The 20,950-nt window shown below is 55.8% G+C and overlaps 5 protein-coding genes across 5 annotated transcripts; 3 read left to right on the top strand and 2 right to left on the bottom strand.

Moving 5' to 3' along the window:
- Positions 1–3,165: 3,165 nt before the first annotated feature.
- CDEST_15140 (Putative RlpA-like domain superfamily protein) lies at positions 3,166–4,178 on the top strand. Its single transcript, XM_062931296.1, has one exon. It carries the CDS (start codon positions 3,491–3,493, stop codon positions 4,166–4,168), a length of 678 nt encoding a protein of 225 aa, XP_062787347.1. The 5' UTR covers positions 3,166–3,490; the 3' UTR covers positions 4,169–4,178.
- Position 4,179: 1 nt separating this feature from the next.
- On the bottom strand, positions 4,180–6,427 carry CDEST_15139 (Putative amidase signature domain-containing protein; the record flags this gene model as incomplete). The annotated part of the gene is made up of 1 exon (XM_062931295.1): positions 4,180–6,427. The coding sequence occupies one exon, from the start codon at positions 6,425–6,427 to the stop codon at positions 4,376–4,378; it is 2,052 nt and encodes a 683-aa protein (XP_062787346.1). The 3' UTR covers positions 4,180–4,375.
- Positions 6,428–8,600: 2,173 nt separating this feature from the next.
- On the top strand, positions 8,601–10,557 carry CDEST_15138 (Putative FAD/NAD(P)-binding domain superfamily; the record flags this gene model as incomplete). Its single annotated transcript, XM_062931294.1, has 3 exons — positions 8,601–9,174; positions 9,244–10,343; positions 10,405–10,557. The coding sequence occupies 3 exons, from the start codon at positions 8,601–8,603 to the stop codon at positions 10,555–10,557; spliced, it is 1,827 nt and encodes a 608-aa protein (XP_062787345.1).
- Positions 10,558–17,039: 6,482 nt separating this feature from the next.
- CDEST_15137 (Putative tetratricopeptide-like helical domain superfamily) lies at positions 17,040–17,978 on the top strand. Its single transcript, XM_062931293.1, has one exon. It carries the CDS (start codon positions 17,244–17,246, stop codon positions 17,862–17,864), a length of 621 nt encoding a protein of 206 aa, XP_062787344.1. The 5' UTR covers positions 17,040–17,243; the 3' UTR covers positions 17,865–17,978.
- A 1-nt stretch (position 17,979) lies between these two features.
- On the bottom strand, positions 17,980–20,303 carry CDEST_15136 (uncharacterized protein). The gene is made up of 2 exons (XM_062931292.1): positions 19,527–20,303; positions 17,980–19,164 (listed from the first exon to the last, which is right to left on the bottom strand). The coding sequence occupies exons 1-2, from the start codon at positions 19,569–19,571 to the stop codon at positions 18,865–18,867; spliced, it is 345 nt and encodes a 114-aa protein (XP_062787343.1). The 5' UTR covers positions 19,572–20,303; the 3' UTR covers positions 17,980–18,864.
- Positions 20,304–20,950: the final 647 nt, after the last annotated feature.

Here is a 20,950-nt window from a genome sequence, read left to right as displayed (position 1 = left end):
AAGCAAGCCCGGCATTTAGGCTCTCGCCCAGGGCTAAAAGCGTACGACACAAGGTGCGTAAGTGTCCCAGTCATTTCGATAGGAATGGCGGAATCAACGACATGAGAAAAGGCACCCGCGGACTTATCCAACCCGACTTACAAACTACAGATTTGAGCCGGGTACACTAACATCTGCACTAACATCTGAGGCTTTCTGGAAATCAACACTACCAGCCCACTAACAAGTAACAACAGCCGCCAGTAAAGTGCCTAGTCTTGCTATGCTTGTGATTCGCTATGAAAGACATTCTGCTCGCTGTATTTGTATAGTGAGACAACCGCAGTGTAGGTACATTCATGAACCTGCTGGTCTGAATCGAGGATTAGAGAAATGCTTCAAACGACTGGGCTTTTCGAATGGAGGTCAACCCTTGTGCCTGCTGTTGTTGTATAATCAAACGCATCGTAACGCGACGTGTTGACAACGTACACGCTGGAAAGGAGAATGGACGTTGCCCAATGTCAGTTTGAAAGAGTTACTGTTTCTGTCCACTTGACGGTGAGCCCACTTGATGTTGAGTGCCTCGCTTCTGCCGACCATCTTGGTTTTGAAGCAAGTCGCCCTCGAATCCAGGTTGCGTCACTCAACAGTACCAAGAGTTCAGCATTGATATGTTGAGAAGCACTGATGACTCAGGATCCCTCGTGCTGGAGCCCCCCCCCCACCCGTCCTCCTTCACCGGCTCAAGGGAAGAACAGTCAGGCCGAGGTAAGGGCTTGACAAATGATGACTATGTAAGCGTAAGCCTCTTCCACTGTGACGTGTAGGTGGTTGTCGAGGCGCAAAGTCAGCAGCGGGGGGGGGTTGTCCGCGGATGCACAGTGATTTTGAGTCATGGGTTGTCCAACGGCCTGGACCATCTTGTCGGGCCTCGGCATGTCGCCGCAATTGGGCAAAGGTACCAACCGACCGGCGTGGTAAAAAATCGCTCGGACGAAGATCTTCTTTCGGACCTTTTCGGGGCGTTGAGAAGGAAGGAAAAGCAAAGAAGGTCAAGTAAAAAATAAAAATAAAAAATTGCGACATTTGTTACAAACCATTGTTAAGAAAGAAAGTCTCCAAAGGATGCTGCGGATGGTGGTGGCATGCCGGTTCGCCGCCGCCGCCTCCGCTTCCGCCATCGCCGCCGCCCGTCACGGTGAGCCACGGCGCAGGAGGATTTTTCACTTATTACCTAAAAGTAGCGCCTATCATTTTCCTATTGTTCTGCTCACAAAAAGAGACGTCTGATTGGCACTCAACAGCGACTCCGCTAGATAGGTACAAACAAGCAAGCACCTGCAAGCACCTGCCTTCCAACATGCCGGCATGACGCCAACTGACCGTCACGAAGCCGTCGGGATGTTTGCCCCGGGGCAAAGAGGGGGGAGGGGCGAGACTTGGAGGGAGTTGGCACAGTTGGCAAAGCGGACACGCCCGCCGACAGTTCCAATTCTATCAACATGTAACCTATAAGCCGCAGTGCAACTTGGAGAGTTTACTGGAGACAGACACCGTGACCACCGTTCCCCCTTCCCCCCCATTCGACGGGTGTCATACTTGGAAGAGGGACGAACTGCTCCGCAATACAGGCAAAAAGCCGAAACAAAAAAAGCTGGCAACATGCTTGCGGGACTGGAGCCTTGTGGGACCAATTTGTGAAAAACTAGCACCGAGACACACAACCCGCCCTGTCGATCGCTGCAGCGCTACGCATGTCGTAGACTCGTGGCTTGATTCCTGGGCTCGAATCCCCATCTTCCGACTGGCCAGAGACGGACGGCCGAGCCCCTCCGGCCCTTGCGGATGTCCCGTTTTGCGCCTCCATGTCGAGTCAAGCACAAGGGCTGGAACTGTGTGCCTACGCGGTGGTGGCGTCCGGGTTCCCTCCAAACGTCTTGACCAATCTTGGTTTTTTCGCCCTTCTTTCTTTTTTCCCTTTTGTGTTCTTTTTCTCCCCTGCCCCGCGGATATGGAGGTACAGTACATACACACGCACACCCAGGCTCAGATTCCCGAACGTTACGTTGTACCTGCATCTCCCGTCAGCCCAAGGTCATCTTAGCCCTTGGCTCCTTGGCCGCCCCTCTCTTGAGTCCTCCATGAGTCCCCCGCCGAGATTCCAAATGAGGAACAGCGCCAGTAATTCCCGTGCCGCCATGGGCCGTGTGAGCAGGCTGCGCTGCCGCCCTGCCGATGTCCCGACCCCTCGGTCCCCCTTTCTTCTGGTACCTTGAAGAGCCTTGACACACTTGACCTAGGCCCCTTGAGTCCCGGTTCCTGACGCTTGACACGAGCCAAAAGAACGTTTGGTTCCTGAGCCGTTCCTGTCATCAAACCCTATTCGGCAACCCATGGCCATGGCGACCCATGAGCGATTTTCAACTCTGTGGCATGCCCCATTTTCTCCCTTGGCCTCCTTTCCCTGTTGGGCCGCAGCCATGCTTCCTGCTGGTTCCTTTTTCCTGACGTTGGCTTGACGGTCTGACGGTTTGGGCTGGGTCGAACCCGCAAACCTCTCAATCTCGATGCATCTTCCATGGCTAGCGTCATGTTTTTTCCCATCTCACTTTTCTTGTCCTGTTAGGGCTACCGGGAAAGTTAAGGTTGTCACTTTGTTTCTGACCGTAACACCGCAGCCCGGAGTGAGGGGGGGGAGGAACTTGCGGAACCTGCTCCCAGATGATGTTCCACGACGTTGTCTGTCAGATTTCATGGCAGCACTTGATTTGTCCAGCAAGACCCGGCTCGCCAACACTTGCCCTCCTCCTGCGGGTCTCGGCCTCACATCACATCGAGTTGTAAGGCACACTCTTACTCGACTCACGTGGTGTACAGAGTACACCATGTAGTGTACTTGCCTCTGTATCTCCGTACCTGCGGATACTCTCCAGGCCACACACGCCTTCGGTCCCTGTTTCGCCCCTTTCCAGAACCGAAGGATACATGCCCAACGCAGTGCCGTTGTCGAGGTTTGCGGCGTCTGTGGGGACAGAGCGCCCGCTACGTGGGCCTCCGTAGATGGACCGAACGAAGGGTGCGAAGGGCAAAGGCACAGACTGGGCAGCAGCACGTGTGAGTGACATCTCATCTTTTCGGCTGATGTTTAACCGTTTTCTTTCGTCTCATCTCTCGTAGGGATGACATTTCGTATATAAGCCCCCCGGCTACGTCGCTGTCTGGGATGGTCCTGTCCCGATCATCATCACCATCCTTACACACTCCCTCTTTCTCTCTATTCCTCAGTCACTCCCTCGGCCGGCACCGAAAGCTTCGCAGATCAGGCATCGCTCCTTTTGTTTGAACTCCCCAAGTCCGATAGCTTCACTCCTTCACAAGCACACCCTTCCCGTCCCTTGACGACTATCTGCCTCGGATCAACGACAAGCTGCTCATCAGCCCGCCCACTCCACAACACAACACACACACAGTCCCTCTCGGAAAGAAACCCGACAACTCTTCAGTCAAGATGTTTTCCACTACTCTGACCACCTTCCTTGCTGCTTCGGCCAGCTTGGTCTCGGCCGCTTCCATCCCCATCCGCAATGCTGGCAAGTCCGGCTCCGCCAGCGTCACGCCTCACGACGCCTTCTCTTCTTCCATCGGTGTGCTCGGCTGCAAGATCGACATCAACCGCGTTGCCTACTGGCCCGGTTCTGTCGGCTGCGACGACATCTGCGTCAAGGTCTCCAACGCCGGCCGCAGCGTCCACCTGCTCCGCATCGACCAGTCCGGCGGTGCCTTCGACATCTCCTACGACGCCTGGAACTACCTCAGCACCGGCCAGTCTGCCACCGATGCCCCTACTCAGGGCGGCGGCGTTCCCATGGACTGGGAGGCGGTTCCCGCCAGCGAGTGCGAGCACCTCCTGACGGACGGCAAGCTGCCCCTGTCTGCCGCCAACAGCATGAACTACCTTTCCTCCTGTCTCGCCCAGCCCGAGAGCTTCGTGGCCAAGAACCACGCGCTCTACAACATCCAGAACTCCGCCTGCACCTGGGGTGTAGACGAGCTCTGTGACCTCGACCTGGCCGTCAGCAACCAGGCCTCCTGCCCTAGCGGCCTCGGCATCACCAAGGCGTTGACCAACCTGCCTGTCGAGAACATTGCCTACGGGACTGGCAAGCTCTCTGTCGCTCTCCAGTAGACGACTTCCGCAATAGCACAGGCTGCTCGCGTCAAGATACCACAGAACGATGCACACGAAGATTTATGATACATGTATATACTTTATAGAATTGGGCTAGGAAAAACAAGGGATCACTTTTTTGCTCACACGTCTGTAAATGTGCAGTGACCTGATTGATGCCTGGCAATTTGTGGAGTAATCGCTTTTGCCCGTGATGGGAACATGTCAGTCAACCATGATCAAGCGCCCGGTCGATCTCCCGTTTGAAGTCCGAGCAATCATGACAACCATGAACTGGTCTCTGGCGAGTTTGCCCGGAACTAGACACGGGTCTTTGGCCTTTTCTCGGCCCAATTGTCCAGCCCACTCCCACTGACCGTCCGTGAGCGTAGGGGGACGGCTCGACAAATCGCCATTGACATAAACCCGGATTCCCCCGGTGTCCAGAGCCGCACTGCCAAGAACTAATGATCCACGGATGACAACTTTGCGGACTTCTGAGCCCTCCGTCGTGACGGCCTTTACGTCAACCTGAGCGACGACGAGCTCAAGCTTCTCGCTACCCTTCAACGAGCCTCGCTCCGATCTTACAACGTCAGTCCTGAGACGCGGTGCGAGTGGTGGGCTCTCTCTGCGGCTTGTCGCGGTCTCATACGCATACGCATAACGGAAAAGCTCGCTGTCGCTCCACGCCTTACCAACGAACGTCAACCCAACCGGCATCTTCTTATCTGCGAGTGTTCCCATGGGCACAGTAATGGCCGGAACGCCCAGATGCTTCAACGCCCGGTTGCCGTTGGAGTACTTGACTCCGTCCTGCAGAGCCTCTACCATGGCCTCCCGGTTGCCTTCGGAGTCGGCGCGTCCGACGTCGCCGTTTGTCGGGAAAACGACGGCATCGAAGCCGTTCGCGTCCATCCAGTCGTCCAGGTCCCTCTTGCGAGCATCTTCTAGAGCGAGCAGCGCATCCGTGCATCCTGGCAGGTCTTGGATGGAACTCGGGCGGTGCTGTATGAAGTCCAGCATATCCGCGTAGCGCACATGGTTCTGCTCTTCTGTGTGTTGCGATCTGTCGTCCATGGGGGCGAGGTCGGGGTTGATCTGACGATAATCAACACCCTCCAGGCGAGAACAGTTTGGGTCGTTGTTGTACCGCAAGAAGTCGTCCCAAGCGGTCGCAATCATTTGACACCGCTCAGTATCAATCCATGTGCTTGGGATCCCGGGGATGTTGGCGGCCTGTCCGGGGTAGAGCTGCTTGGAGTAGTTCTCGGCCAGCGGGAAATCTGTCTCGGTGACCTTGGCCCCAAGTGCCTCTAGATCAATGCGGGCTTTCTCCCACAGGCTCTGAGTGGCTTCCGAACAGACCACGGAGTACCCTGAAGACGTCTGCTTCCCGATATAGCACCTGGGCACCGCGAGGTGTTTCCCTCCCAGAGCATCGGGGTCCATCAGAGATGAGAAGTCTTTTGGGCGAACTTCGGAGCTGAGAGGAATGGGGACGACCGTCTGCTCGCGCCAAAAATCTCCCTTTGGTTCCCCATCATCGGCGACAATAACTCTCAGGAGAGCCAGCATGTCAGCGACCGATTTCGTGTGAGGCGCCACCACGTCACACGTCGGATACAGCGGCCAATGGCCGCGAGAAGGAATGACACCCCTCGACGGCGAGTATCCCACCAGTGCGTTGTGCGAAGCCGGAGCTCGTCCTGACGAGACAGTTTCACCCCCGAGACCAATAGGCGCAAATGAGGCGGCTGTGGCGACCCCGGAACCGTACGACGAACCGGAGGCGAAGCTGGTGCACAGGTACACGGGGTTGTACGGGCTGCTGGAACGGCCGTAGAGGCCCCTTTGGCTTCCTCCATCGGCCATGGGGGGCATGTTGGTCTTTCCTATGAGCACCGCGCCGGCAGCGCGGAGGAGCTCGACGACAGCGGCATCAGACGACGCTACCAGATTCTCAAAGGCGGGCGAGGCGGCTGCGACGGTAAGGCCCTTGACCTGGTAGCTGTCCTTGACGGTGAAAGGAATCCCCTCAAGAGCTCTCGGGGGACGACCGGAAGCCCGGTAGTCGTCCGAGGCCTGCGCTTCGTCGAAGACGTTGGGGTTGAGTATGCAAATGGAGTTGAAGCAAGGCCCCCGATGGTCAAGTTTGCCGATCCGGTGTAGGAATCTAGCCACAAGATCCACGGCTGTAAGCTTAGTCGTAGACAGAGCCTGTAGAATCTGGCCGACTGATGCTTGAGTGATATCGAGAGGCTGTGGGACGCTCATGGTGATGTCCTGTTCGACGTAGTCTGTAGAGTTGATTGTGTGTGGCTTGGGAAGAGAAACAGTGAGTACAGAACCGACGAGACAGGAACGAGTGAAAAGAATGTCCAAAACCTAGAATACAGCATGCTGCTTTATATCATTTCTTCTCTCATCGTCTATGCATCTGCCCATGGTTATCATGAAGTTGTTAGCAAAGAAGGTCGAGCCGGCCGACAAAAGACGAAGGTCGAAGCGAGTGAGGAAAGTCGAACCGAGAACGAAGGCCAGAAGTGCTAGACAAGCGCAATTGACGAGTTGTGATTCGCTCCTGTCAACGCCCAACACCAACGGCTTCTCAACCGTCGACTCGAGTTGCTGAAAATCGGTGGGAATTCGTGCGGCAGCTAGTGTGCTTGTCTTCCACAAGGTCCAAACACACAGCGGTAAGTGTCTTTATGGCGGGTTTCCCAGTCGAGAATCATGCGTTTATGACAAAACAATCTCTGGATTACGATGAAGTGATCCGACAGTGTACCACAAGCGGCAGCTGGGATAGACCACTAAACGAGTCGTCAGCAACAACAGAACCTGGAATGTGACCTAGATAGACGCGCAGACATGTTTACCGTCCGCCTCTTAGAGCACCAATTGCGCTTGTCCAACAGGTATCTCGAATCTCTGATGTTTGATCTGTGATGGGAAGGATTGCCATGCTCGTTCCAAAGTCAATGTTTGAGGTATGCATGAAAAACGCCACAAGAGTTGATCAAGTATGCCTGGAAGTAGTATCTTCAACCTTGCATGTGCCAATTGGACCCAGACTCAACCCCGCCATCTTTGAAATTATGTAGTGCCGATACTCTGCCGTTGCTTGCGTAAGGAAGCCACTCCGAACATAACCTTGCTAGAAAAAAAGAAGACGAAAACGGGACATGTAGCTGTAGTGCGTCTCTTCGCCGGGGGGGGGGGGGGGGGGGGGGTTGTAAGATTTCTCCATTTCTTGATCATCCAAGCAGAGTATGTCTTCCAGGATGTGGATTGGGCACCGTGCTGGCCATTATCACACCACAACGCATACGTTGACGTTGAGGAACAGAATCTATGATTATCGACTCAACACGAGTCCAGTCAACCCCATACACAAAACTTGACTTTCATGTTTTATTTTGAGTGGTTCAGCTCATTTTCCACATGATGTAACTCCTGAAGTCCTCGGGGAGATGGTACTTCACGTAACATTCGGAGCCCGAACCAGGATAAGTTGCCGATAAGCCCCGTACGGGGTTTTACAGGAAAACGTCCACAAACGGACATCGGGACGGGCAATTTCCGTGGCCTTTTTACCAAATTGAAACTCCACACATTCCGAGTCTGGCGAGACCGCTCCCTAGCAAGATTATGGCGTATAGAGATTAAGAAGAGAAGCATAGTTTAACGGAAATGAAAGGGGGGACAAATCTGCACACCAGCGACGTAGTCGCCTGTCCATGTATGCTGTATGCTGTTCGGGAGCCTATAGATTCATTTCAGACGGTGCGTCTGTGAGTGAGTGGAAGGTTGGCCGCCTGCATCACGAGCAATGCAACCCCCGCTTTGAAGGAGACGTCGAACCACACTCGACGGATTCGCATCTTCGTATTCTGTGTCTGTATAGAGTATGTTCCATATAGAGTACACCGCCGTAGCGACTGAGCTGACAGCCCGGGCCCCGAAAGCGAAGCATGTTCACAGCATACCTGTAGTGCTTCGGTTTTAGGTAACTTTAACTATATTGCTCTACAGGCAGCCATCCCGGCAGATGCGTAGAGGGGTTGGTGCGGCCAGAGACTCTGATTGGCACGCGTAGTCGATCTGCGCAATTTCAACAGGCGGGAATGATCTTATCTGATCATCTGGCTCCATCTTTTCAGCAGTTCTACCGGCGCAAGGTTACAAAGACGGCAAGCCTAACATCCTTGCTCGGCTAGATCGTCTAAGCATTGAAGTCCGGCGTCCGGCTCTCAGCAGCCAGTGAGGGGAGACCGAGGGGGGGAAGGGGGTCACACTCTACACTTAAGCTATCTGACGCTATCGGATTTTGATATGTAAATCCATGTTACACCGTGTTCCACCGCAGCTTCTCTAAAGTCGTACTTGGGGCCGGTTCCCTACTCGCTCTCTCTCGTCTGCACACTTACACTCATCACGAATCACCATGGACGGCACAAAACTCCCCGAGATCCCAGCGCTCAGGCTGCAAGAAGGGGTCGAAAAAGAGCAGGTCGACGCCGAACACATCTCCGCCGATTGGCTTGCGAGACTGCAACGCCGCTTCGAGGAACAATCCTTCGGCGATCTGTCGGACTTGTTCATCGATGACTGCTGGTGGAGGGACATTGTAGGCTTGTCGTGGGACTTCACCTGCAAACAAGGCCGAGAAAAGATCAGCAGGTACCTCGCCGCGGCAGAATATGGCCTCTCCAACCTGCAGACGACCAAGATCGGCGGGCTCAAGCCACTGCTCCTCGATTTTGGCGGCATGGTCTGGATCCAAGCCGGGTTCACGTTCAAGACGCCGCACGGCGAGGGAAAGGGGCTACTGAAGCTGGGAAATGTCAGCAAGGACGAGTGGAAAGCCTGGACCGTGTTCACGCAGCTGGAGAAGCTTGACTTTCAGAAAGAGGTGGAGGCGCAAAGGGCTGCGTCGATTCCGCCCCCCAAAGAGCCCGTCGCCAATGGCGTCAACGGTGACACTGAAGAAGACCTCCAGGTCTTGATTGTTGGTGCCGGTAGGTCATCACACATTCAACACGGCGCTTAAACATCCTCTATCGTCTATACCGGCTAACACAGAATAGCCCAATCCGGCCTCAACCTCGGCGCGCGCCTTCAACACATGGGCATCAAAACTCGCCTCGTAGAAAGAAGCGCCCGTCTCGGCGACTCATGGCGGGACCGGTACCAGAGCGTAACCCTTCATACGCCTACCTACACTGATCACTGGGCCTTCATGAAGATCCCCGAGACATGGCCCCGGTTCCTGACAGGGGACAAAGTGGCCGACTTCATGGAGCACTACGGGCAGCTCATGGGGCTCGATATCGCGTTCAAGACTGAGGTTACGAAAGCCACGTACGATGAAGAGGCTCAAAAGTACCGGGTCGAAGTACGGACTCCGGAGGGAACGCGGACGATCTCGGCGCGGCATGTGGTTCTGGCGACGGGCGTGTACGGCGACCAGCCCAAGATCCCCCATTTTCTGGGGCAGGAATCATTCAAGGGACAGATCTACCACTCCAAGTACCACAAGACCGCCGCCGAGATCCCCGACGTGCGGAACAAGAAGGTGGTGGTCATCGGCTGCGCCACGAGCGGCCACGACATCTCGGCGGACTTCGTCGCGCATGGGGCCAGAGAGGTGACGATGGTCCAGCGGCACCCGATCTACTCCATCTCGCGCGAATCGTGGGAGAACTTGATGCTCTCGCTGTGGAACATGGAGGGACTGAGCACGGAAGAGGCGGACATCGTCGGCAACGCGATCCCGCTGGCGTTGATCCGAACTATGAGCATCGGTCTGACGCAGGCGATGGCGGCAAACGACAAGGCTGTCCACGACGGCCTCAAAAGGGCAGGTCTCGAGATGAAGGAGGGGCACGACGGATACGGTCTGGCGGATTACCAACTCATCAAGGGTGGGCAGTACTACATAGACCAAGGGGCGAACCAGATGATCGTCGACGGCAGGATCAAGATCCAGCGATGCGAAGAGGGGGTCCAGGGGTTCCAGACGGACGGTCTGACGCTGGCGAATGGTACAAAGCTGGAGGCGGACGTCGTGGTGCTGGCGACGGGATTCGAGAGTAACGTGACAACCATTGACAAGCTGCTCGGACCCGAAGTGGTCAAGAAGATCGAGGGCTTCGGAGGACTGGACCACGAGCAGGAGCGCTCCGGGGTGAGTCAGACGTCCTTCGACCTTACAACCTTGTTGATAATACTAACAATCTGTTCTCTAGTGGTGGAGAGCGACAGGCGTGCCTGGGTTCTGGTATATGACGGGCAGCTTCATGTACTGCCGACAGTTCTCCTTGCCGTTGGCGCTGCAGATCGCGGCGGTCGAGAAGGGCCTGAACCGGTCCTACTATGGCAAGAAGACGACCCCGCAATAGAGAGTCGTATAAAGCAGAGGGAGGGGGGTTGACGAAAAAGCTAGAGAAAGCGGCCAATGATGGATTTATTTATTCAACATGGATGTCAAGAGGTCTGTTCAACATTAGAGATACCCGGTGTCACAAGGGGATGAGCTTTTGTTGAGGGGAGATTCGATGCCGTGAGACCTTCAAATTTCTATCCATCACGTCAGCCAGCATGATCGATTTTCTTTTCGTGGATGACATTGCCATTTGATACTGCTCATTACATTTCATTGGAGCTCGGACAGCTGCAGTCATCGCGACTTGTGACGAATGATTCCAGCTCCATCCTGAAATCTTCTTAAAAATTTGTTGAACAGATCAATTTGCTTGTGAGAATACCATGAGCATATTCATCCGAAACTCATACCTGGAGTGATATTTTTGCCAGTGCTGAGTGATGCTTTCAACCGACTTCCCCGTAGTACTAACTCGTCCTCGTCCTCGTCCGTGGATGATGTTACATACTGGGGTACCGACAAAACGACGAGCCAAAAGCTACATTTGTCTCTGTTCTACCCTGGTGAGAAAGAATTATAAGAAGTCAACTCCAAAACCTCCAGCATTGAGGAGGCTATTCAAGTCAGCCAGCGATAAGCAGGAAAGAAGAGCATATTGGCTGAAGGGATTGCTCTGAGCACTCCGCAAAAGGCTACAGCGGGGTTCATACTACTTTTGCTACTGAGAAATGAAAGAGAGATGCATGGCCGCATTGGAAGCTTGCTTCAAACAGGCTCCATGATAGTGTTGTGTTGTTTTTGTTGTTGTGTTGTAGTATTCTCATCGCGAACGTCAAGAACGCCCAAGTAGACGTGATGATGATGATGATGTATTTAACGTCCAGAGTAAAAGGGACGTGCCGGGCGGTACCGACATGGTCTATCCTAATCTAAACTATTTTACAGGCTGCCGTCTTCACCTAACGTTCCTGGTCAATGACTCGGGCAGATTTCGGAAAAGAAATTGGTCGCCTCCATCCATTCGCACAGAAGAGAAGCTCCCTGCGTAGTACCTAGCAGAAAATCTATGCTTGCCTTCGCCATACGTCGGCGGAGATGCCGCGGGGTGGCCTTACGGCCACGCTTGCAGAAGTAGAAGTGTACTGGGGTTTTGCGTCTTCCGCAACTGCAGTGAAGTAGTGCGTCTTGGTGGGCAAATCTCTCGTGGTACGCTGCAAAGTCTCCATGATGCGATCTTGCCGCATATAGCCTTCCTAGCAGATGCCGAGGAAGGCGAAGTTCGGGGGGCTTGGGATGAGGACTTATCCCAAGGTCGGCATACTGCCGAGGGCAGATTGACGGCCATCTCCTAGCGAAAGCCTGCAGATCGGCTGCTCTGGACTCCCGCTTCAGGTGCGCCAATGTAGGCTGTGGCTGTGATTCTGGGGTTTGTCTGCAGGCCTCCTTGGCAAGAGCGTCTGCTTCCTCGTTTCCAGCTATTCCCGTGTGTCCAGGGCACCACCAAATGTATACCCTGCCAGGCATCGTCCAGCTTGTCCGTCCTCTCTGTGCCCAAGAGGCGGAGAGCTCACTAAAGGCCCTAAACCTAGCCTGGCTGCTTCCTGGGCTCCGGGTGACGAGTCTGGCTGCGACTGCGAGGTTATCGAGGCAGATGTGAACATTGTCTGCCATCCGCGCCGTGGGAGACCTCATGGCTTCCAGTAGGCCCCGGAAAGCGGCTTGCGCTTCTGCGTCAAAGACCTCCGTCTGGTGGCCGAGCGGCTCTGATCCTCGGAAGATCTGCCGTGTGGCCTGGTACCCAACCCAGCCTGCTCCGGCGGCGGTTCTGCTACCGTCCACCATTAGGGAACCGTCAGTATAGACAACAATGTCCCGCTTTGAGAATGTTCCCAGTCTACCTGTAAAGGCGGTGGCCAGTTCATCCTTGGTCTTCCTTGGTTCATAGCCGACCATGCTCAGGGCTGTGTGCCAGTCGGCTGAGCGCTCCCAAGGCGGTAGCTCTAGCGGGTCGATGTATTCGGCATTTCTCTCGATAAGGCTTGCCATTCGCCGCAGTCTTGAGTCCGGTCCGGGCCTGTCTCCGAGCCTCGTTCGGAGGGGGTGTCGATCGTCAAGGCGATGGATCCTTACAGAGGCTTTATGGAGCTTCGCATCTAGCATCACCTCTGCTGGGGGCAGGGCAGCTTCACGCTGTAGGATCAGTACAGGCGTCGTTCTATACACAGGAAGTGCAGCTCGAATAGCCTTGGCCTGCGTAATATCAAGTTGGTTGAGTAGGCCGTTGACCCCGTTCGAGGCGATGTGCCCATTCTTGATCCGATTCCTGCCCGGCCACCATGCCTCTGATGCATAGTACTGAATGGGCAATACGCAGGAGGCAATAGCACGGCGCAGCAGGTGTGCCGGCGCGCCCCAGGCGGTGTTCCCTAGTCCCCGTAGTCCGTTGACCACTTGGCATGCTTTGGCGCAGTGGCCTTTCACATGGTTCTTGAAAGTGAGTCTCCGGTCGAAGTGGACCCCAAGCCACCGTAGTGAGGCCCCTTGATTGACGGCCTGAACTGTGTGCTGTCTCCCGTCCAACAGTCTGACGGTTATTGGCGGGTTTGTATTTTTTGGTCTCTTGGTGAAGTGGATGAGCTCGGATTTATCGGTGTCGAAAGTGATGCCCTCTAACGCCCCCCATTCTTGGGCTTCTTCCCATTCTTTCGCTAGCAGAGCACAATTGTCCTCTAGTGAGGTTGAGCTTGCCATGATGGCAATGTCGTCGGCGTAGCCAAATCGAGACCGCTTCCTGCCTGGATGAACAGTGCCCAGCTTGAATAAGGGTTCGATGTAAAGCATGAAGAGGATGGGGGACACGGGCGAGCCCTGTGGTAGCCCACACTCAAGGTCGAAGACGTCCCCCATCTCTCCGTCTAGTCTTATTCTTGCTCTTCTCCCGAGGACGAAACTCGAGACCCACCGCACGAGGTTCTCCGGCCATCCTTGGCATCGGAGGCGTCGGATCAGCCTCCCTGGCAGCACAGCGTCGAAGGCCCCTCTGATGTCGAGCGTAAGCATAGAGGTGACAAGACCTCTTTGCCAGGCACACTCGATATCGTGGATGGCCGCGGCGATGAGGTCGCTACACGAGCGGAGGGGGAGGGCCCCGAACTGTTGGTCGTGCAGTACCCGGAACTTGACTGTGATCCAGGCAAGCCTTCTTGCGACAAGTCTCTCCAAGCCTTTTCCGAGCACAGACAACAGCGCGATTGGTCTATACGAGCGCGGGAGCGCCCTGTCTCTCTTGCCCGGTTTAGGCAGGATGACTAGGATAGCTTCTTTGAAACAGGTGGGATGCCAGCCCTCGCATACGCATCCGCTGTAGAGCCGGAAGACGATATCCTCGATAACGGGCCACGCTGTCTTGAGGACGGCCGTTGTGATTCCGTCGGACCCGGGGGTGGTGCTTCTCGCAGAGAAGATTGACGTTTGTACCTCGTCTTTTGTAACATGCGGGAAAGGAAGATTGGCTTCCAGGCGAGGTCCTGGGCTCTCTGCTGGTATGTCCGTGGAGATAGCAGCATTTCTGAGGAGGACGCGGGCGAACAGATCCCGCTTCTCCTTCGGCTGTGAGATGAGCGCGGTTGGATTGCTCCCATCCCGGAGTGGAGGGGTCTGGAAGGATCCCTTAGCCTTCTGCCACCCGACCATTTCAAACACGTCTTTGCCAGTGGAGGCTGCGGCGATCTTTCCTCTCCAGTACGTGTCCTTAGAGCGCCGCAGCTGATGGAGAAAGTCCTGTTTCAGAGCGTCCTCCTCGTTTCGCTCCCATTGACAATCTATTCCCAAGGCGCAGAGTCTTGCCACAGTTGCTCTCTTGGTCGTGTAGGCTCGGTGTTTTCGCCTGCAGTTCTCGTCCCAGTATGGTCTCCCAGGTCCTCTGCCAAGCGCACGCCTTGTAGAAGCCGTAAGCGCTTCTACAAGGCAATCTGTGAGCTGCTGTGCTAGCATGTCCAGAGCCTGTGGGTCTCTTGCGTTGCTTGCAGTATGGCGCATGGGATGTATATTTCGCTGAAGGATGTCGAGGAAGAGCTTCTCGTCCATCGTGTCAAGCCGGAACCTCCCCGGGGTTGGGTCGACCGGATCGGTTAGGGCCAAGGGGACCCGGGTCAGCAGGCTTTCGTGGTCTGACGTTGTGTGTAGGGACGTTTCTATGCTGGTGGATGCCCCGTGGAGGCTGCCGGACGCCCAGCATAGGTCTAACGTGTTGCCGTCCTTATGTGTGGCTTCACCTATCGGCGACAGGAGGACAAGGCCAACGGTTTCTGTCCATTCCACCAGGTCATCAGCGTCCGAGGAGCTGGTCGCCTCGGGTTGCCAGGTCCAATGATGGAGGTTGAAATCCCCCGCGACCAACACACGTTCCTGGTGTCCGGGTTGCCAGGCTGTTATGATATCCCTAATCGCTTGGCCTGGTCGCAGCGAGCCACAAGGGGCGTTGTACACGTTGATGACTGTGAGAACTTTCCGCTTTCCCGCCAGGAGTTGTAGGAAGAGCAGGTCTGTGGATGGGCTGGGCAGCGGGCGTGTTTGTACGCCCCGTAGTCCCGTTCCTCTGCGGAGGTAGGTGAGCACCCTGGGTCTGTCTTCAACCCAGTTGTCCACTGGGGTGAAAATCTCGAAACCCGGGTGGCATCTTGTGAGCCTTCTCTCTTCCGAGCGGATAGCGGGCTCTTGTAGTAGCAGTATGTCGACATGGGCCGCGTAGGCTAGATTCAGTGCCGTTTCGTGTGCGAGTGGTCGTCTGGCCACGTTCGCCTGCATGATCTGCAGGACTTTAGAGGGCCGCATTCTCCTGATGTCCCTCATTAGCTTGGTTGCAGTCCATCTCTTCTCCTCTTTCTCGGGATTGTTGATGCGACTGCTGGGTCGCAAATCTCCATGATCTCTCTCCCTCGGCTCGGATGGCCCGTAGCTGTGCCTTGTTCCTCCTCTGGACTACGCCCCTCACCACTTTTGGTCTGATAGGGCAAGTCACGTCAAAGGCGGCATGGGGCCCGTTACACGACGGACACTTAAAGGGGCAGTCACAGCCATCGTAACCCTCAGTGCCGCCGCAAGGTGCCCGGTGTTGTTCGGTCGTGTGGGAAGGAGAGCTGCACTTGAGGCATCTCTTCCTTCTGGTACACGTTCGTTCGTTGTGAAAGCCGCCGCAGCGGTGGCATTGGGGAGACCTCTTCTCCTTCGGAAACTGCAGGTTGACGAAAACGCTGGCCCCCATCAAACGGAGGCGCCTTGGTAGTTGCCTTACGGCTTCCGCCTTGAACCAGGCTGTCACCGTGCCTAGCCTTTCGGCTTCGTCTTTTCTGGAAAAGTATGCTTTTTCGGGCTTGAGTTTCGTCGTGGCCTGGATCTCTTCAAGGAGCTCCTCGGTCGTGATTTCCAGCTCAGTGTTGGTGAGCAGGCAGTGTCTGGTGTAAGGGACGTTTGCGATATAGGCCCGGATCCAGGTGTCGCGCTGCTCGACCGCCTGTGCCTGGAGAAGGGCAGCAATCTGTTCTCTGTTCTCTAGCAGGACTTTTGCCCCATCTGCTGACGATGGTAGGAGTGCTAATCCTGTCTTGACATGGTCGATCCCCTTGAGGGCTTCTCGGGCTTGGGGACTTAGCTTTTCACGAACGAACGCGTAGATGTCGTAGGCTCTCTCGTTGCGGAGCGGGCTTTCAGGTGGCAGACGTGCGAAGATGCGAAGGTCTTTTGAAGCCGCCCGGTTTGCGGCTTGTTTTGCTGGCGTTGGTTCATGCAGTTTTCTGGTAAGCGGCTGGCTCGCCACCATCGCGTAGGACCGAACTTGGGGCGGCTGGTTCTGGGCTGTGTGTAAGGGATGCCCTTGGAAACTCAGGGCGGATTCGCTGGGTCCTGTGCTAGCAGCATGCATGGACCTTGCTAGACCGCGTTGGTGCCGGTCTGAACGCTGCTTCTCTTCCTGAAGCTCTTTCTCCAAGGATTCGATCTTCATCAAACAGTCTTTCAGGAACTGTGCCCTTTCGGCGTCCCGTCGTAGGAGATCCTGGACGAGGTTTGAGAGCTTGTTGATCTCGTCTTTAAGCTCCGCATTGTCTTGGTAGCTGACTTGCTCAACCACTCTGACCTTTGCGGTCGGTTTCCGGACACGTCCAGACCGTCGAGATGTACTGGCGTCCCCGTGAACGGTAATCGATGGCCCTGCGTCTAGAGAGACGGCCATGATGGTGAAATTCAGCTCGCGTGGGCTGATGGTGAGAAATGATAGTGCGGTGGGCCGGAGCCCTCTATGATCTTAACAGCTACTAACAGTGGATACCTTGTGAGGAGAAAGTTCTCTGACGCCCAAGTAGACACAGCCAAGGTGACACCCAACCCCGGTTATCAGCACGTGACGCGCTCAGCGTCACACGCGATTGCGATAAGCTCCCGGAGAAGTGTCCTCTAATCGCCCTAGAGGCCCAGAGTATTAGCACAGCATAGACCAGCTGGCAACAATCCACCACCCGCGATCACAACCACCGCCAACCACCACCTACGATCCCAACGCTTCCCCTAACTTTACGAAGACCAAGAAAGATACCCAAGCGAAAATCGCCAATTAATCCGTCAGGCACTTGCGACTGACCCTTCGTATCCCCTCGTCCAGTCCACTCCTGCTTCCATCCCAAAGACCACACGCTTGAGACCGCCAAAATGACGGACCTGACGCACTTCGACCTCCTCCCCCTCCAGATCGACCCCCAGTCCAAGGCCGTCTCCTCTCCCTCGCCCTCGCGCGCCCTCGCCGCCGAGCTCGCCCAGCTCAACGCCCTCCACCGCTCCCTCGTCACCTCCGAGACCACCGGCCCGCACGGCGTCCCGCCCCCGCCCATGCCCGTCAACCCCAAACGCTCCGCCAACGTCTCCAAGCTGCGTGACTCGGGCAACGCCGAGTTCCACAAGAAGAAGTACGCCGACGCCATCAAGTTCTACACACTCGGCCTGCAGATGGCCCTCACCCGCCCCCTCTGGGAGCCCTCACAGCTCGTCCGCGAGGAGGTCTCGGGCCTGTACGCCAACCGCGCCCAGGCACACATGGCCCTGCAGCAGTGGGCCGAGGGCTCTGTTGACGCCGAGGCCAGTGTCGAGGCCCGCAAGGTCGGCAACGCGAAGGCCTGGTGGCGCCGCGGCCGCTGCCTCGTCGAGATGGGCCGTCTCGACGAGGCGAGGGAATGGGTCGGCAAGGCCCTTGAGTATGAGGGCGAGGAGGCCGAACTCGTCGCTCAGTACAAAGAAATCGAGGCCCGTCTCGAGAAGAAGGAAAACAGTGCTTGAGGACAGTCCGAGTTTTTCTTTGGACAAGGAACCACCACGGCCGGTAGGCTCGACTAGGGAGTGGGAAGCCCAACGCAGTGCTTTGCCTTTCCTTGCCTTGCCAACAAAGTACCCCACGAGAGTCAAGGAAAGGCAGACAGATGGGCAAACGGAGAGAGGATCGGAAGAGCCAAGCTATCAGAGTCAGCAGCGGAGGACCGATGAGACCAACTGAGACCGTATTGTCCTACCCAACATGGGCTCATGACAGCGTCTGGCATCGGTTCAGTGCTACAGCGGCCACCGCATAGTTTCTGGACCCCAGCATCGCCTAGATTAGCCGCGTCGAGACGGCTTGACTCTTGGGAATTTTCTTTTTTTAAGAGGATCATCGTGGGTGGATAGGGCCATCAGCATTTCTAGTATACCCAATGTACCAACAACCTATACACCCGACTTTCGCCAAGGGAACTCCATTCCGTCATCATATACCTGTGCGATTGATGCTTCTGGGCGAAGAAATATGTAACAGAGCTGCACCATCGTAGTTAGACACCTCCCCTTTAAACACTATGCATGGGATGCCATCACGGCTTCGTTGCTCCGGCCATCCTCTGGATATCCCAACAAGCCAAGAAATAACAAAAACATCATGAAAGCAGCTGTCAACTTCATTCGTTTCCACGGCGGCCCAGAACGGGGGCCAGCCTCTGCCCCAATTCCAATCCCATTCCCAATCCCATTCCCATTATTCTGCTTTGCTTCCATTCAGAGGCATATATTCAGCCTCTTCCCGTTATCGGGGGTCTTGTGCGACGAGGGGTTTCGTGGGAGCCGGTGGCAGAACCAGCCCCTTAGTCTGGCTTCTGACGGCATGGTTGACCGTCTCTGTATTGCTTCTCTCTGTCGGAACCTGCGCACTCGGGGTTGGTTTCGGGTCTTGTGTTGTGCGTTTGGTTGATGCGGTAAAAACGGCCTGCCAAGGACGTTTTTTCGTGGTCCAGGGTTGCTCGGCAGGCTCCTATGCTGCCTGAGCAGGCTTTTCTGTCAGGGTCTTGCCGCGAGGACGCATTACGGCGTCCTGGCTGCTCATTCTTCGGTCCAGTGCACGCTCGAGCTTGGCACCGAGGGCCAGCTTGCTCAGGTTTGCGCTCTTCTCCTCGCTCAGGGTGACTCTTTGGGAGCTCAGAGCCTTGTTCTCCATGCGGTCGAGGCCGGTCGCGATGTCGGTGATCTCGGCGTGGGCCGAGTCGGTGGTCTGGACGGTGTTGGCGAACGAGGGCGCCATGCTAAAGGTGCTGTATCGCACAGAGGTACGCACCTGAGGGGGGGTTTCTGTCAGAACGGCCGTCATCTTGGGCGACAGTGAATGGCTAAGGGAGCAGTAGGCGGGACTCGAGGTCTTGAAGAGAGGGCCGGAGGGTAGGTATATGGTGTATTATGGAAAAGGCAGGGGGGCTTGAATGCAGGGCTGGCAGAAGATGGGCCAAGTGGGTGTATAATGGAGCCGTGCTTTGCGGCGTCCAAGAGCAAGCAAAAGGCAAAAAAAAAAGGGATGTCGCAAGTGAGGCGGTGCAGGCGAGAACAAACGCGAGACAGATGTAGGTGGGCAAAGCGGAGGAGAAACACGACAAGACCAGGAGACGGGCAGAGAGAGGGAGGGTTAAAGCGAGATGGACGTACTGAAGGTGCCATGATGGGACGAGAAGAGTCGAGAGAGGTGGGCATTGTGTATTTTTTTGGCTGTTTTTTTGGGTTTGGCAATATCCCTGCGTACGAGAAAAAAAGGTTCGTCGAGGTCAGCCGTCTAGTCTCAACAATGGTTCGATTTCCCACAGGCCGGGGCTTGCTTCACGACTGTCGGACCAGCAAGCAGGCGAGCAGGACAATGGGCAGTGTGGATTGGATATGCCGATTGGGACGAGACACGGGTGTGATGCTGTAGTTTGGTTTGCGGCAAAAGCAGCAGCGGTGGAGGTATTCGTACAGTGTATCCGTAGTGCGAACGACAGCGACAGCGGTAGGCTGCGGTTGGCTCTCGGTAGTGGTGGTAGACGCGGCCGTGAGCGAGCGACAGACACACCTTCAGATCGTTTCGTTCGTGTTGGGTGTGTGTTGTACGAGGGTACTGTGCGTGCGTATGCGTGCCGTGAGGTCACTACTGGCGGCCGGACTTGAAGGGATCAGACCAGGGGACTTTGATCCAAGGACCAAACTTGTTTAGACGCAGGCGAGATTGAAGTGCGGAGTGGGTAGGAAGACGATCGATGGGTCTGAACTGGGGGGAGGGAGGGATTGTTTGGGTCGTATCGTGACCGTCGAAAGTGGTCCAGCGAGAAGCGAGAGAAAGAAGAAGAAGGGGAAGGGTGGGAGAAAAACAGAATCGCGAGAAAAAGGAGTGGATTGTGCTTTGGTGACGAAGGGCCGAAGTAGGAGGGGAGAACGGCCGATAAGACGGGGGCAGATGCCAGATGCAGTTTGGGAGTTGGGGGCGATGGCGAGTGCGAGGGAGCGGAAATAATATCCAAGTGACAGGCAGCGAGTACAGCGAGCAAGAGCGAGGGTTGAAGCCTCCTTCAAGGGGGCGGTGTGTGGGGGCAGGGACGGAGGCCGGGAGGTTGAGTGGAGTCGTCCAGAGGCTAGGCGGGCACCTTAGGAGGTGGGAGGCACAGAGTGCCGCAGGTAGGTACGGTACCTAGGTGGACGCATGGTGAAAAGGAGGTACGTATCCTACCCCCTACTGGTGGCCCGGGTACCTACCTGAGGTCAAGCGTGTCAGTCTGCGGTCAGCTTTTAGACAGGGCGGGAAAGAGTGAGTGCACTTGCACTTGCACTTGCCTATCTACCGACTTACCAAAGCGGTGTGTCCAGGTAGTGGTGCTTGCTTAGGAAGGGGCGCATTGTCCATGACCAGATCAGGGAGGGAGGCATGCCACCTGCCTATGGAAGGTAAGGTCACGCACGACATAGTATCTCTAAAACGAACGGGTGGGCAATACAGGCCGGAGCAGAACAGAGTAGGCAGGAGCAAGCTTGCATCATCCCTCTCGTCGCAGCTGCCAGTTATGCTGATGCAGTGTAGGTTTCCAAGCTGCTAAGGTACTCGT

Source organism: Colletotrichum destructivum, chromosome 10 (genome assembly GCF_034447905.1).
Source record: "Colletotrichum destructivum chromosome 10, complete sequence".
NCBI lineage: Eukaryota > Fungi > Ascomycota > Sordariomycetes > Glomerellales > Glomerellaceae > Colletotrichum > Colletotrichum destructivum.
The sequence above is the reverse complement of the archived record's forward strand: the minus strand, read 5'-3'. Positions and strand labels throughout refer to the sequence as shown.